We start from the raw sequence: 17,286 nt of genomic DNA on the forward strand, positions 1-17,286 counted from the left end.
TCGGGCATACAATTAACCAATCTATCCCAGTTAGTGCTGAGGTTACGTGTATTAGAAGCCTTTACTATCCACTCCTGCAAGGGCTATCATGGCCTCTACAGAGATTGTTTTGCTTTCTTGTTACTTTGGGAGTTATTATTCAGGCATCCAATTTCAAGAATTAAAATCTTCCAGATAACTTAAAAGAAATATATTCACAAATAAGTATACTAAACTAAATGGTAGCAGAGGTGGATTAAATTCTCAATTTACCTGGAGCCAAGCATCTATGATGTCTTGCATGCTGATTAATTTGCTCTCCCATGCCTGCATCTCTGCCTCAAATGGCTTCACATATGGTGAACCACGCATTGTCTGGGCCTTCAAGATATTGTCATCAAGCAAGACCTGAATGTCATCAACAGCTGTCAAGATTCTGACACCAGTCTCCCTGAGAACAATTAAAACAAGTGAGTTTAGTTCTTCCAACAATTAAAGGGAGAAAATTTACAAATAATAGTACCAGTACAACTAGTTGTTAAGATATGATGGGATCAAAAAAAAAGTACTCTTTTTTTTTTTTTTTTTTTTTTTTTTTTCAGCTTTAAGTAGTTTACAAATAAAAGAGAACTGATCTTACAGAAGACTGTGTGAGATTATACCTGTAAGGTACACATTCAAACTCCACGTTATCCCATTCTTCCTTCATTTTCTTGAGGTTCTTCTCTAGGGCAAACTCCTTGGTAGCAGACACACCAATCTCCTCTAGTTTGGTGATGTGTTTCAGCAGGCCTAGCTCAATCATATCAGACAATGAACCATCCTCTGTGGGTACCAAGTCAATACCCACTACCTCACTCATCTACAATGAAAGTTTGCAATGTTAAAATTATTAAATGGAAAGATACCTAAATAATTCGAGAGGCAGCAAAATTTAAATGTGTGGCAAGTAGGCATTTATTCTAGACTTGTGACAATATTGATGTGTTAAGAATTAATGATATTCATATGGGGAGGGGGTGGATAAAGGGGAAGAGATAGGAGATTATAAAGTATTCTTCACGGGTGTTAAAAAAAGTAAGGGCAGAGTGTCGGGTAGGACTGTTCATCAGGAATAATACTGCATGCAACATAGTTTCTGTTAGGCATGTGAATGAACAAATGATGTGGGTGGATTCAGAAGTTGGAGGAATTATGGTGAGAATTTTCTCAGTCTCTTCCCCATGTGAGGGAGCAGATGAGTAAGAAGTCAACATGTTCTACAAAGAACTTAGTGCCATCACAGTCAGAGTCAATAGCAAGGATAGGATAGTGTTAATAGGTGATTTCAATGCGAGAGATGGAAATAGAACCAAATAATAGGAGAAATGTGGGGAAGATATGAAAGCTAATAGGAATGGAAAGCATTTACTGCACTTCTGTGCTGATATGGAAATAGTAGTTATGAATACATTTTTCAAACATAAGTCCATTCACCTATACACATGGGAGGGTAAGGGAACCAGATCCATAATAGACTATAACGGATTTTGAATTCTGGAAATCTGTTAGGAATGTATGGGTATTTTGGGGATTTTCTGATGATATAGACCTCTACCTGATCTGTAGTGAAATAAGTATCTCTAGGTCTAGGAAAGAGGTACTAAAATCTGAAATCTGTCTGTAGACAAATAAGGGTAGAAAATCTTCAAGATGAGGAAATTAGATAATTAGGAAGAAGTACATGGATATGATTAGTGAAAGGTTTCAAACAATCGACAGTAAGCAGGTCAGGATATAGAAAGAGTATGGGTGGCATAGAGGAATTCTATGGTAGTAATAGCAAGGGAATGCCTAGATGTGCTGGTGAGTTTTGTTTTAAGATGAAGTACGATTAGGTAACCATAATTTTTGAACAAATTAAGTTGAAAAAACATTTAAAATAAAACAAAATTACATTACTCAACAGAGGAATTCTGAAATGAATTTAAAAATAAGACAAAAATGTTTGCATTACCCTGAAAAGGTCACAAACGCATCAGAAGGGCATGTAAGTTCCCTGAGTAACAGAACACATCTTATTAATTATTACTCTTATTAAAGAAATAAATAAATCATCTGTCCACCTATGATGGTACCCATTTGGGATCCATAATATCAGGTCAAAATTTCAATAGAATTTACAAGGATCAAAAAGTGGAAATTTATAATTGTTAATGCCGTTATTGTCTTCTCTTTCTGGGGAGGAGTGTTAATCACGTTTTCAGGTATAGATGAAAATGAATGACCTGTAGAAAGTCTCTCAGAATCTGTAATTCTAATTTTTCTCTTTCGCCGAATGGAACTAATTATATTCAAACCTACCTCGCATTGTTATTTATTAAATGTTTTGGTTAAATCAATACTGTGTTGATTATTTATTTTATCCATTCTTAGGGCACTTCATGTTATTTCTTCCTTTGGGCAAAATTTAAAAATTAGTTCTTCCTGGCTTATTTTATTGGGAATCAGTTGTTTATTCCACCCTGTCTTCCTGTTAACCTGTGACTTGAGCAGGCGTACTGTGCTTAAGGTAAGTATTATTCTCCTGTGAAGTGTTGCACCTGTTCTGTGTTGCCCTGTGAAGTGGTGTGCCACAATTATCATTATCATTTTCTAACTCAAATCAATTTTCAAATAGGCAATGAACCTAGACCAAGTGGAAATTCAACTTTTCTTCGGAGTCAAACCAGCTACTGTGAAGAGACAACAGGACTCCAGAATATGAATCTGCACCACCTCAGTGTTCGTGTTTCTATAGATTTGAATATATAGTGTTAACACTACATATATCATGAGTGCTGTATGACAGACTAACAACTGTATTGGCAGTTCTAAGTGTGTAAATAATTCCAGAGGTTCTACTGTAAAAGCACATTATAAATTATAAATAAGCAATCATAATGTACTAGCTCATCATATGATAGAAAACTTAATCAAGACTAGGTTTTAAACTTTAAAATAAAAACTTAATCAAGACTAGGTTTTAAACTTTAAAATAAGTACTCATAGAATTATAAACAGGAGTAGACTGCATTTTAGATCATAGCCTACGTAGTGACATTATGCAATGAAAGTATTCTAATTTTAGTCATACACACCATCCGCCAGTGTCTGTCTTTGAGGCCCTTATTGCAGATAACCTCCAGTACGGGAACAAACTGTCTAAACTTCTCTACTTTTGCACGCACTATCTCAGCAATACGTTTGGCTCCTGGAATATCGTATAAAGTCTTGGCCAACTTATAGAGATTTTTCCACATTTCTTCAGATTCATCCCTAATTGAATCTGCATCCAATGGCATAAATGGACCTAAAACAGAACAGAAATGCATTTCATCATTTCAGAAGATGTAATATGAGATGGTTATTTATGAACGTCAAGTGAAGATCAAAAAATGCTGAGAAGTCGAAGCTAAGATCTTAAAAATTAGGATTTCACATCTCAGATGAAAGCCGTTGGCCATACATACCCGCTGCTGGAGATAGTCTCAAAAAGTCATTTCTAGACATCACATATGCATTATTTGAACAATAAACTTTACTTTTAAACAAAGATGAATTGAAATTGTGGATGCTCCTGTGACTGAAACCAACTTGTCAGTTGTTTCAAGAAATGGTGGTGATAGTCGACACAGTATCTTTCACCCGACACCTCTCCTTAAAAGCTTCATCTTCTCCTCTTATTATGAATATATAAGAGTTCTAAGAATATCATGTTTTTTTTTGCTTTACGTAGCACCGGCACAGATAGGTCTTATGGTGATTACGGGATAGGAAAGAACTAGGAGAACGAAGGAAGGAAGGAAGGAAGGAAGGAAGGAAGGAAGGAAGGAAGGAAGGAAGGAAGGAAGGAAGTGATCGTAGCCTTGAATAAGGTGCAACCCCAGCATTTGCCTGGTGTGAAAATGGAAAACCACGGGAAACCGTCTTCAGGGCTGCTGACAGCGAGGTTCGAATCTACTTTCTCCTGAATGCAAGCAGACAGCTGCAAGACCCAAACCACGCAGCCACTTGCTCAGTTTGACAATCAATCAATCAGTCAATCAATCAATCAATCAATCAATCAATCAATCAATCAATCAATCAATCAATCAATCAATCAATCAATCAATCAATCAATCAATCAATCAATCAATCAATCAATTAATCATCTATAATACCAATACAATGGTCCATTATTGGACATTATAAATTTTCCAGCTAACTCATTCTTGGTTGCTTGCGTTTCGCCCTCGTGTGCTAAGTTGGCTTCAAGTAGCCTATGCAGTGGTCTCCACGGTATGCACTAGCCTTGCGTCTTGGTAGGTGTGCTAAGTACCAACTGATGAGCCCAACTTAGCACACAAGGGCGAAACGCAGGCAACCAAGAATGAGTTAGGTGGAAAATTTATAATGTCCAATAACGACCATTATATTGGTATTATAAATTTACTCATTCAGGACAAATATTTCATGTTCCCTATGGGAATTAACATCTATATCATCTGATGGCCAGGCGGGCATCAATTTTTGGAAGTGAGACATAGCTCTCATAGTGCATTGGCACTGCTGGTGGCTTCAAATAGCCTATGCAGTGGCCTTCATGGTATTCACTAGCCTTGCGTCTTGGTAGGTGTGCTAAGTACCAACTTAGCACACGAGGGCAAAACGCAGGCAACCAAGAATGAGTTAGCTAAAAAATTTATAATGTCCAATAACGGACCATTATATTGGTATTATAAATTTACTCATTCAGGACAAATATTTCATGTTCCCTATGGGAATTAACATCTATATCATCTGATGGCCAGGCGGGCATCAATTTTTGGAAGTGAGACATAGCTCTCACAGTGCATTGGCACTGCTGGTGGCTTCAAATAGCCTATGCAGGGGCCTTCATGGTATGCACTAGCCTTGCGTCTTGGTAGGTGTGCTAAGTTACTTAGCACACGAGGGCAAAACGCAGGCAACCAAGAATGAGTTAGCTAAAAAATTTATAATGTCCAATAACGGATCATTATATCGGTATTATAAATTTACTCATTCAGGACAAATATTTCGTGTTCCCTATGGGAATCAACATCTATATCAATTAATCATCAGTGATCTGCATTTAAGATTATTGTCCAGATGGACATGAATTGTTAATAGTGTTTTCTTAAATTATTTCAAAGAACTTGGAAATTGTGGGCAACTGTTATTAATGAGCTCATAGGAATACAGTATAGCAGCACTAGACTTACAGAGCACAATAGCAGGAACAAACAAAGTAAAAGGTCAAGCCCTCTTTGCCATGGTTATGGCTATCCTTTTGGGTACTTAGTCAGTTTTCTCTTCCTGGGCTAGACAGTTATCTGAAGAGTTCTCAGTCTTATTCAACACTATCAAAACTGTTGTGATGTTATACAAAGTTTAAAGTAAAATTTAAGGTAATTTGTTGTTTGAAACACTTCTAAATAAAGTCAACTATTCTCAAAACATGATTGGAAAGCTCTATCAGCAAACTTTCAGACTTCTTTCGTGGTCAGCTAGTGCAGTATAATATATTATCTACACACTTTTTAGCGATAGATTTGTGTACAGGTTTGAGGAGTAAGGAGGGAGCTCTCCCAGTTCCGTTAGTAGTAGTTAGTTCCGTTGGAAATGAAATCTGAATTGAATCAATAATATGATCGATCGATATGAATTTTCTAAACCTTTGCTATCTTAAGCCAACAACTGTGTCTCACACACATTATATAACATTTCATGATGCGAATCTTATTCCTAGAGTGAATTCTATAGTTTGACTTTGCTGTGTAAATAACAACAGTACTAGTACGTAAAGTGTACGCCAGATGTCGCACATCGATGCAGAAGTGATTCATAGTTTGTGTTTCAAAGGTTGCCAGTACAAATCTCAAAGATTGCCGAGGTCGACCGCTTCAGCACTAGGGTGTAAATCTATCGTTAAAAAGTGCACAGATAATATTCCAAGATTTATAATAGTGTATCCTGTCATTTTCATGCAATAATCATACATACATACATACATACATACATACATACATACATACATACATACATACATACATACATACATACATACATACATACATACATACATACATACATACCCATACATACATACATACATACATACATACATACATACATACATACATACATACATACATACATACATACATTACAATAGAACAGATTTATTTTGTCTGGCAAGATGAAGGCCATTAGGCCCTCTCTTCCATCTAATCATAAAACACAATATTTATATGTACAGAACTTAAAACAAAAAAAACAAAAAAAAAATAGACATGCGGTCAAGTGCTCAGTATTTCAGTTGCTGTGTGTGCTCATGTGACAAGCTCCTCCTTTGATGGAACAAGAGATTTGTACACCATATCCTTGATAATACCCCACACAAAAGCATCTTTGGCCATGTGAGCACCTCCAGTTAGGCTCTGTAATCAAGTGGGAGATTGATAATTCAAACTCCTTTTGTAATTTAGTGCCAGCCCTGTGGTGTAGGGGTAGTGTGCCTGCCTCTCGCCAAGAGGTCCCGGGTTTGATTCCCAGCCAGGTCAGGGATTTTTCTCTCAACCTGAGGGCTGGTTCGAGGTCCACTCAGCCTACGTGATTAGAATTGAGGAGCTATCTGACGGTGAGATGGCGGCCCCGGTCTCGAAAGCCCAGAATAACGACCGAGAGGATGCGTCGTGCTGACCACACGACCCCTCGCAATCTGCAGGCCTTCGGGATGAGCAGTGGTCACTGAACAGGCCAAGGCCCTTTCAAGGGCGTTAAGTGCCATGGGTTTTTTTTAATTTAGTGCACGATGTGAAGCTCTTGTTGGTGGAAGTTTCTTGATGAAATGTGGAACACACGCCCGTCAATCCTATCCAGAGCATTGTGAACTTTGATGCGCAATAGCACCCAAATCTTGCATTACTCAACACGGGTCCCCCTTCTGCAAAATGATCCGTCAGCCGTTGCACACAACATACTATGTGATTAAGTATTGTCGGTGTTGTTTAGAATCACCCTGAATGAATGGATAGGTCACTATGTCAGTCTTATATATCGAGATAAAAATAATAATAATAATAGTAACAGAGCGCACAAATTATGCATTGATTAGAAAGAAGCACTGTGTGATATTGAAAGGTTCACTCGGTGCTCGTACAGAACTCTATTATAGACTTGGGTATTTTTTTGCACTTCTCGTGGTAGAGTTCACATAGATTATCACAGAGTTCACTCTCGCACTTGTTGCCTAGGTCATGGAAGGATTTTAACTTGCAAGCCCAGCGGTGGTATCCGTGTATTACCATTGAGGCCACGAAATGCCGCAGCTCCTGGTTTGTGTCCACCCATGACTTGTCCACGATGGCCTTGGAGAGTAGAACTCTGTCCAGATCTTGGTTTTCTTCACCTCTTTGCTGCAGTAGCCTCTTCTAACTATCTGTAGAGGGTAAATGTAGCTTAAGTCTCAGCATTTTAATTAGGAAAGGTTCTCCGGCGAGTTCATATACTAGTATTGATCTTGTATATCTAGAAATACCAATGGTTGTCTTTAGGAAGCGAGCCTTGACCTTTTCATACGTTCTAAGGTTGTTCACTGACAGCTTATCCCAAATAATCTCTATTCCACAAGTCAAAATAGGAATTATTTTGGCTTCAAATAGAGCCATGGCAGTCTTCAGAGATAATCTATTGAGAAGTTTGATGTTGTATATTGCTTTTATTGCTACTGTTGCTCTTTGTGTATGTGTAATCTGTAGGAACGAGCAGTCATCCGTAGGGTTACGCCAAAGTATCTGAAGTTGTTTACGATTTGTAGTGCGTCTTGCTTTTAAGTTCTGAAGATCATGTTTTCGGTCTTTTTTGCGCTTGACCTTAAACGATTAGTTTCCATCCAGACCTCCAGAGCATAATGCCTTCTGTACTTCTGCGATGTCTTCTGACCATATTACCACATCGTCAGCATATAGGTATATTCTCACTTTCTCCGTCTCTTCTCTTATTGCTTGTACATCATAACTGGCGACACTGAACAGTAGAGGGCTGAGAGGATCCCCTTGCAGCACACTTATTGGTCTGATTAATCCCTTTAGATGTTGCAACGTTGTCTGAGATTATGCCTGTGTTGCTTTTCAGCATGTTATGAACCAGATTAAAGAGAACCTTGTTTTCCTCGACTAAAGTGTAAAGTTTCCAGGAGATGATGTTTCTCTTCACTGTGTCAAATGCCTTCATGAAGTCGATGAACACAGCAGGGAACTTTCCATTTGGTAGTCTGAGAGTTACCTATGTCGTCTATTAGATTAGTTATTGCCTGACCGGGCGAGTTGGCCGTGCGCGTAGAGGCGCGCGGCTGTGTGCTTGTATCCGGGAGATAGTAGGTTCGAATCCCACTATCGGCAGCCCTGAAGATGGTTTTCCGTGGTTTTCCATTTTCACAACAGGCAAATGCTGGGGCTGTACCTTAATTAAGGCCACGGCCGCTTCCTTCCAACTCCTAGGCCTTTCCCATCCCATCGTCGCCATAAGACCTATCTGTGTCGGTGCGACGTAAAGCCCCTAGAAAAAAAAAAAAAAGTTATTGCCTGCGTCATCCGTCTCATACCTCTTCTGAAGCCAAACTGCTCTTCCAGGATTTTTGTGTTTATTTCCTTGCATAGTTTATCCGTTATGAGTTTTGTGAGCAACTTCAATAGGTTGTACTCAGATGTGACCCCCCCCCCCCCTATAGGAGTTGGGATCCTGTGGGTCTCCTTTCCCATTATAGAACATCTTAATTATTAAAGTTTTCCACGTCTTCAGAATGTCTCCTGCTTGCAAACACATATTCATGAGGTTTGTGATGGTTGGCAACAGAATGTCCACTGCTGTCTTTAGGTGCTCTCTGTTTATGCCATCTGGACCTGATGGTTTCTTGTCTTTCAGACTGAGTATGGTTTTGTGCACCATCTCTTTTGTGAAGAGTATGTAGTCCTTAAACTCTGCTCCACTAGGTTTTAGTGAATATGCTGATGAGGAGTTTTGCTGATTCAGTATCTTGCTGAAGTGGGCCTCCCAGGGCTCATATCTATTTTACTGGCTGTCAGTGATTTTCTAGGTTTTAACGCTAAATCTACATTTATATTTAGACAAAAATAAATTGCTATAAATTCAGTACTACTTCAGCTTATCCCAGTCATTTTTGCAGTTGGTGGCTCCCTATCCTGACATCATGCAGTTTTTAAGGTGAAAATTCCACCTGAGTATCCAATAGAATTCAAACCTTGGCCACCTAAGTAGAGAGCCACAAACTAATGGTATTCACATCCCCCAGTTACTTTAAAACAAGTAATTGTGAAATCAAAAACTATGTTTTGTCTGCAGGCCATACATTAGGACTTGTTCAGAGATTTGATTCATGATTGATTTAATCGATGTAGCTCCCTCTATACATCAGCAGTAGAATGTCATCCTCCAGATCCTGAGATCATGGGTTTAAGCCCGGCAGAGGTAGTCAGATTTTTTTAACGGTCTATTCAACACACTATGCCGTATGATGTCGGCATGTAAAAGATCTCTGGTGACACGTACGGTGTTTATCTGACAAAATTAATTAAAACTCACCCACATGATCTCCACAAGTGAGCGATATGGTTTACTCTGTCATATGGGAGAGCAAAATGTAATATCAAAATTGATGTGTAGGCAGCCTTCATGGCATCAAATCAAAATGCCTACACACATTACCTAAGGCTATGTTGATGATGGTGGTGGTGGTGGTGGTGGTGGTGGTGGCGGTGGTGATGATGATGATGATGATGATGATGATGATGATAATGATGATGATGAAACCGGCAGGGTGACGGTCTTTCTCCGTTGCTGTTCAACGTTATTCTTGATAAGGTCAACAAAGAATGGGAAAAAGAACTGAAAAGTCACAACATCTGGAAACCTGTCATGTTAGGAAGAAAACAGAATAATATCAACGTTACTTGCTTAGCCTCTGCTGATGATCTAACAATCCTCTCCGGAGATGAGCAGACGGCTATTCACCAAATTGAACTCCTCAAAGAATGTGCTGAGAAAGTTGGTTTACAAATCTCCTTCACAAAAACTGCGTTCATGGCTACAAAACACACTGAACCACAAACGTTGGTAACAAAATACGGCACAATAAACAAGGTTAATCATTTCAAATATTTAGGTGAAATCATTGAACCTACAGGTACAGAAAGAAGAGCACAAAAATCATGTGAACTCAAAATGCAGAAAGCATATGGGAAAACTGCAAACATCTACAACAAAAAGTGCATGAGCTTTAACACAAATATTCAACATTACACGACAGTCGTCAAACCTGAAACATTCTCTGCCAGTGAGATCTTAAACCTCAATTATAAAAGGGATCTCAAAAATATCAAGAAAGCTGAAAGGAAAATCATCCGAAAAATCCTTGGCCCAAAACTTACAGAAGGATATCGTCTACAATCACACAATACCACAGGAAAATACTTAAACATTGAAACAAATTTCCGTAAATGACAGTTGAAATCATGAGGCTAAATGACAACCAACTAAAAAGAAAATACTGATGTACTCACAAACATTAAATACAACAACGGTTTGGATCAAACAAGTCCAAACTGATCTCAATAACGCCAACATCACACCTACAGATATGGAAGGCCGCAAAACTTTCAGATCTACACTTGGGAAGTTGCTTCAGAAAATAAGCCCAGCAGATCTAGGAGAAAATGGACAGACAAACGTTCGAGCTAAACATAGTGACATGATGAAAGAATTCTGGAAGTACAAGAAAAATAACAACAACAAAATCATAATTTGCTTTACGTGATCCTTTATGGGTTGAAACAAACTAAATAAATAAAATAATAATAATAATAATACATTCAATGCCAGAAAAATTATATGAAATCTAAATGTGAGTTGAGCAAATTTCCCTTTCTCAACAAACTTTCCTTCAGCTAGTCAACATTTTAGATTCTCCTTATTTTTGCTGTAACAAGTTATATTATTAACCACAAAGCAGGATTCAAGACTCCATCTGTGATGCCATCTGCTAATTTGATATTATATGAAGCACCTGACTTCATTTAACTGCATTCCATGCCTGGTGTTATACATTTATTTATTTTCAGTTTGTATTTCAAAGATAAAATACTAACCATAATACCACTTTTCATAGTTCTGGTGGAAGGAGAGTACAATGTGCCAAAGACGGTCCAAAGGATCAATTAGTGCCAGCATGTTCTGAAGCACAAGGAATGGGGAAGGTGTGAAGTCTAGTAGTTGCTCTTCCTCATTGATACTCTGCAAAGCACATGAAAGAGACCAAATATCAGTGAACAGATTTCAGTGAGCTCATAACACATTTTTTTTAGTTAAATGGCTACCAGTTTACAATAATTGTCAATACAACATATAGCAAGCTACGTTTTTGTCTTTCATGGAAACAGTCATATGTTATGATATGAGTGCTTTCTTCAGCAATATGTAAATGAGACTCCACCTGTATCACAACTGAGCAAAGCCATATCCGAGGGAGAGGAGAGGGTGTGTGTGTTAAGGGCATTTACTTTCCGCCGACCACCACCACCACAAACAAATAGAATTTGAACAATTTTAACAGCACATATGGGTTTTTGAACATTCAAGCCATTAAATAAATACTATTAGGAAATCAGTCATTTGGGTAAAAACAAAACAAAAAACAAAAAAAAACTGTGCCATCTTTAAATATTTATTTATGAATGCAATTAATATATAATTTTTGAAAACTTTGTTGTGAAACATGGGCTGTTGAGTTTTTCTCACATTTGAATTATCTTTGCAAGCCTTATTTTTATGCTTCTGAGCCACTGTATAGCCTTATGATAATGGGCTGACTAAGGCAAGGATTTTACAAAAATAAGCATGAGTGCAACACTATTTGGGGCGAAGTCTATTAGACATTGAAAGAGTGGAGATTACAAACTGCACGTTGTTTAAAAAGCAAATCGTTTGTTTGAATTTATTACTATAGCGATAGAAAATGCCTCTAAATTCCTTTTTTCAGATTCTTACATATATCTGAAACATGATCCGCACGAACTGTAACAGGTGTGTCAAAAACAGAGAACAAAAAACTGTCATAAATTTTTAGTTCTATTTGTTTTCCCTACCTAAAGGATCATCTTTGCAGTAAATCAATGGGGAAATGCCTCTGTGGATCCGTGGTAGAGTGTCGGCCTCCGGTTCCCAAGATAGCGGGTTCAAACCCGGCAGAGGTAGTCAGATTTTTGAAGGGCGGAAAAAAGTCCATTCGACACTCCATGTCGTATGATGTCAGCATGTAAAAGATCTCTGGTGATACATTTGGTATTTACCCAACAAAATTCATTAAATCTCAGCCATAGACGCCCAAGAGAGATCCGGTTTACTCTGTCTGCAATCTAGTGGGCCTAGAGTAAAACGGAACGTCGAAATTGACGAGCAGACAGCCAGATGGCGTCAAATTGAAATGTCTGCACACGGTAACTGAGAACATACGATTATTATTATTATTATTATTATTATTATTATTATTATTACTAATGGGGAAATGAAGTGAAGTTAGTCTAAAATTGTATTTGGTCATCACAAGTCTCACTATTGTATTATTTCAACTCCCAGATAACTGCTTGTTGTTGGGTCATCGGACTGGTTTGTTGCAGCACTACATGCCACCCTATCCTGTGCTAAACTTTTCATTTTTATGTAAATATTATATCCTACATCTGCTCTAATCTGCTTGTCATATTCATACCTTGGTCTACCCCTACCATTTTTACCACCTACACTTCCTTCAAAAACTAACTGAACAAGTCCTGGATGTCTTAAGATGTGTCCTATCATTCTGTCTCTTCTTCCCATCAAATTTAGCCAAATCGATCTCTTCTCACCAATTCGATTCAGTATCTCTTCATTCGTGATTCGATCTATCCATCTAACCTTCACCATTATTCTGTAACACCACACATTTCAAAAGCTTCTATTCTCTTTCTTTCTAAGCTAGTTATCATCCATGTTTCACTTTCATACAATGCCACACTCCAGGCGAAAGCCTTTAAAACATATTTCTAATTCCTATATCGATATTTGAAATGAGCAAATTTATTTTCTTAAGAAAGGCCTTTCTTGATTGTGCTAGTCTGCATTTCATGTCCTCCTTACTTCCGCCATTGGCAGTTATTTTACTAACCAAGTAACAATATTCATCTACTTCCTTTAAGATTTCATTTCCTAATCTAATATTTCCTGCAACACCTGACTTTGTTCGCTGCACTAATAACTTTTGTTTTGGACTTATTTATTTTCATCTTGTACTTCTTACCCAAGGCTCCGTCCATACCACTCAGCATTTTCTCTAGATCTTCTGCAGTCTCAGATAAAACAGCAATATCATCAGCAGATATCAGGGTTTTGATTTCCTCTCCTTGGATTGTGATGCCTTCCAAATTCCTCTTTGATTTCCTTTACTGCCTGTTCTACATAAACATGGAAAGGAATGGGGACAAACTGCAGCCTTGCCTCATTCCTCTCTAGATTGATGCTTCTTTTTCAAAGCCCTCAATTCTTATCACTGCAGACTGATTGTTATCTAGATTGAGGATAATTCTTCAATCTCGGTATCTGATCCCGATCACCTTCAGAATCTCAAATAGCTTGGTCCTATCAACATTATCAAAAGCCTTTTCTAGATCTATGAATGCCATGTACGTGGGCTTGTCCTTCTTGATTCCATCCTCTAAGATGAGACGTAAAAGTCAGGATTGCTTCATGTGTTTCTACATTTCTTCTGAAGCCAAACTGATCTTCTCCCAATTCAGTTTCAACTTGGTTTTCCATTCTTTTTTAAATAATACGTGTTAAAATTTTGCAGGTGTGAGATATTAAACTAATGGTGCAGTAGTTTTCACACTTGTCAGCACCGGACCTCTTGGGAATAGGTATAACAACATTCTGCTGAAAATCGGATGGCACTTCTTCTGTCACATTCATCTTACACATTAAATGGAATAACCTTGCCATGCTGGTTTCTCCTATGGCAGTCAGTAATTCTAAGGGAATGTCATCAATTCCAGGTGCCTTGTTCCTACTTAAGTCTCTCTAAACTCTGCCAAATTCTGACACCGAGCTTGATAGCTGCAATCGCTTGATTGTGGCCAGTATCCATTATTCGGGAGATAGAGGATTCGAGCCCTGAAGATGGTTTTCTGTGGTTTCCCATTTTCACACCAGGCAAATGCTGGGGCTGTACCTTAATTAAGGCCACGGGCACTTCCTTCCCACTCCTAGCCATTTCCTGTCCCATCGTCACCGTAAGACCTATCTGTAATTTATAGTAATATAAGAAATTTATTTTAACTCAACCTATTCAATACAGTACAAGATGTTAACGTATTAGTTAAACATCGTCAAAAATCATTGAGACATGTTTCGCCCCTTCTGTAGGGCATCATCAGTCATATCAAATACCTCAAAATTCTACCAGACGTCTGGTTGGGAATGATAAAAATATGTTACCTGAGCGAATACATTAAAAAACATTTACAAAATCTTATCATTAACAAAATATCAAAATTAACTAAAAAATGTTACACTAGTGAACACGTTGGTGAATTTTCACTCAAAACAAGGCCGTCCTATTGTACAGTATTGACAATAATGGTAGTTAAAGTCTTATTTGGTGTTAAGTTCGAAGACAGTTTAAAAATTTATGTACAAATGTTGAGAATGAATGCAGAATACATATAATTGCAATTTACTGTACGTGTATTTTATATTGTAAAATAATGTGGTTATGCATAATTACAGAAGTATCATCATCACAAGTCATTTTACTTATATCTGAGCACCACGACTCTATTAACTATGCTTTGTCAACCTGAACAGTTTTGAGCTCTTCTTAAGGTCTACTGAAGAAGTAATGCAGTAAGTTTCTTAATTTGGTCAATCCACCTACATGCTCTCCTTCTCCATGGCCTTATACCTCTTACCTTCCCTTGCATGATGCATTTCTCAAGATTTTCTTGATCTGTTCTCATGATGTGCCTGAAGAACTGAAGGATATTCTGATTGACATGGAGAGAAAGATGTTTAGAGATGCTGAGTTGCTCAGTGATGGGAATATTTGTTCTTCTTTCAGTATACTAACACACAGCATCTGCGCCATCACCACATCTCGGATGCATCGATGCATCTTCTAATATCTTGTAATGCATCAATGTGTTGTTTCTGGCATTTAGGGTCTGTGTTTCATAACCATATAGAAATACAGAGTAAACAAGAGCTCTGTCTAGTCAGATCTTTATGTTGTTTGTTATTTCCAGATCCTGATGAGCTACTTTATAACAACTGTCTTCTAATTTCTGTCTCAAAACTTCTCATGTCGCTGATAGGTGATCCAAGGTAGAAAAATCATGAACACCTCCTGTCCCCTTAATTTACCTGTAATCTGGATCTAAGGCCCTGGCCTATTATAATTATTTTGGACATACTAAGATTAGTGTTTAATCAATACACTGTGTTTACTTTTTCACACAAGCTGTCTGATGCCTACAAGAAGATATGTATGCTATCAGAAACCCAGGAAGAGAGCTTCACTACCGAGCTCGATAGCTGCAGTCGTTTAAGTGCGGCCAGTATCCAGTATTCGGGAGATAGTAGGTTCGAACCCCACTATCGGCAGCCCTGAAAATGGTTTTACGTGGTTTCCCATTTTCACACCAGGCAAATACTGGGGCTGTACCTTAATTAAGGCCACGGCCATTTCCTTCCCACTCCTAGGCCTTTCCTGTCCCATCGTCGCCATAAGACCTATCTGTGTCGGTGCGACGTAAAGCAACTAGCAAAAAAAAAAAAAAAGAGAGAGAGCTTCACACAATTTTCATTGATTATAAGAATGCTTTTGAACTTATAAGCAGAACACTTATTATAGAAAATCTGGAATAATGATGTGACAAAGCTCATCAGAAACATCCTTACAAGAAATTATACAGAGATTGATGATATGGTCTCTAAATCAAACCAACTTGAATAAATAAATGGTATGTTACAAGGGGACTCTTTGAGCCCCCTACTATTTACCGTAGCCACTCCAGTGATCACAAAAGTCATAATCACATAAGGTGTAAATAGAAATGTTGGAACTTTAATAGAGGCAACACTGCTGTAGAGACACCATGTATCGGAATGTAATAACACTGTGGATAGCACATGTTAGTTACACACCTACCTTACTGTATTGCAAGCTGTCCACTTCATGGCCGTATCGATGAGTTTAATCAACAAATTAATCTAAAAAGCCACTTAATTGATACTCGATACTCGATTAGGTGGCTTTTTAGATTAGTTGATCACCTACCTTACCTCACAGCACATGGACTCTCCCTTCCCACATCACGCGCATGTGAACTGGCGAGAGCAACAGAGCCTTGTTTAGCTAGCAGTCTAAGGTAGTGTTGTGATGATGTTTTTGAAACAGAATCAACAGAGTTGGATAAAGATTGAATGTGCCAGAGGTCATACAGCATACTACTGTCATCAAGGTCTTCAAGAAGCTTGCAGGGAATCTGCATTGCCTTACAGAACATCATCAATATGGATCAAAATGAAATTCATTTCATATGGTTAAAGAACAGTGGCATGGTGGGTAAAAGCCTTCAATGAGGGGCGCCAATACGTGGCAGACATGCATCGGCCAGGTCGTCTGGTTGTCAGTGAAGAAGAAGTGTATGCTCTTGCCATTTTACTGGACACTAATTGACGTCATACGATTTGTGACTTGACCCAAGACACCGGATTAGTGCATATGACTGCGCTTCGCATTCTGAAGGAATGTCTGAGCATGAGAAAAATTGCATCATGATGGGAGCAAGTGATTTGACAGAAATGCAGAAATGGTTGCGATAAGACACTGTTTGCAACCACTCGGAATGCTACAAACACAAAGGAGCGGCTTTCTTATGCCATATCATTATGCTGGATGAGACTCGGGCCAAATCATAGGAGTCACACTGAAATGCCAATTGAACGAATAGTGCCCTTACAAGTCACCATGAAGATTAAAAAATCAAAAACCCAGCAACGTGAAAGTTATGGTTGTTCTTGTGTACAACTGTGATGGTGTTATCTTAATGCATTATATTCCTCCATAGCAGACCGTCAATGCGCAGTATTAATGTTCATTTTTGGAACACAACCAGTGACCAGCTTTGAGAAAGAAGTGACAACACTTTCTGCAGGACCCAGCCATCATTTTGCAAG

General features: G+C 38.3%; 1 protein-coding gene across 1 annotated transcript in view; it reads right to left on the reverse strand.

Moving 5' to 3' along the window:
* The window catches only part of Dnah3 (dynein heavy chain 3, axonemal), a 912,075-nt gene that overhangs the window by 618,131 nt on the left and 276,658 nt on the right, over positions 1 to 17,286 (reverse strand). The window contains exons 16-19 of the mRNA XM_068228454.1: positions 11,166 to 11,310; positions 3,099 to 3,310; positions 642 to 841; positions 253 to 430 (exon numbers count right to left, since the gene is read on the reverse strand). Of these exons, the coding sequence (XP_068084555.1) occupies positions 253 to 430; positions 642 to 841; positions 3,099 to 3,310; positions 11,166 to 11,310 (735 nt within the window). The remainder of the gene's footprint in view (positions 1 to 252; positions 431 to 641; positions 842 to 3,098; positions 3,311 to 11,165; positions 11,311 to 17,286) is intronic.

The sequence above is a fragment of the Anabrus simplex genome, chromosome 6 (assembly GCF_040414725.1).
Source record: "Anabrus simplex isolate iqAnaSimp1 chromosome 6, ASM4041472v1, whole genome shotgun sequence".
NCBI lineage: Eukaryota > Metazoa > Arthropoda > Insecta > Orthoptera > Tettigoniidae > Anabrus > Anabrus simplex.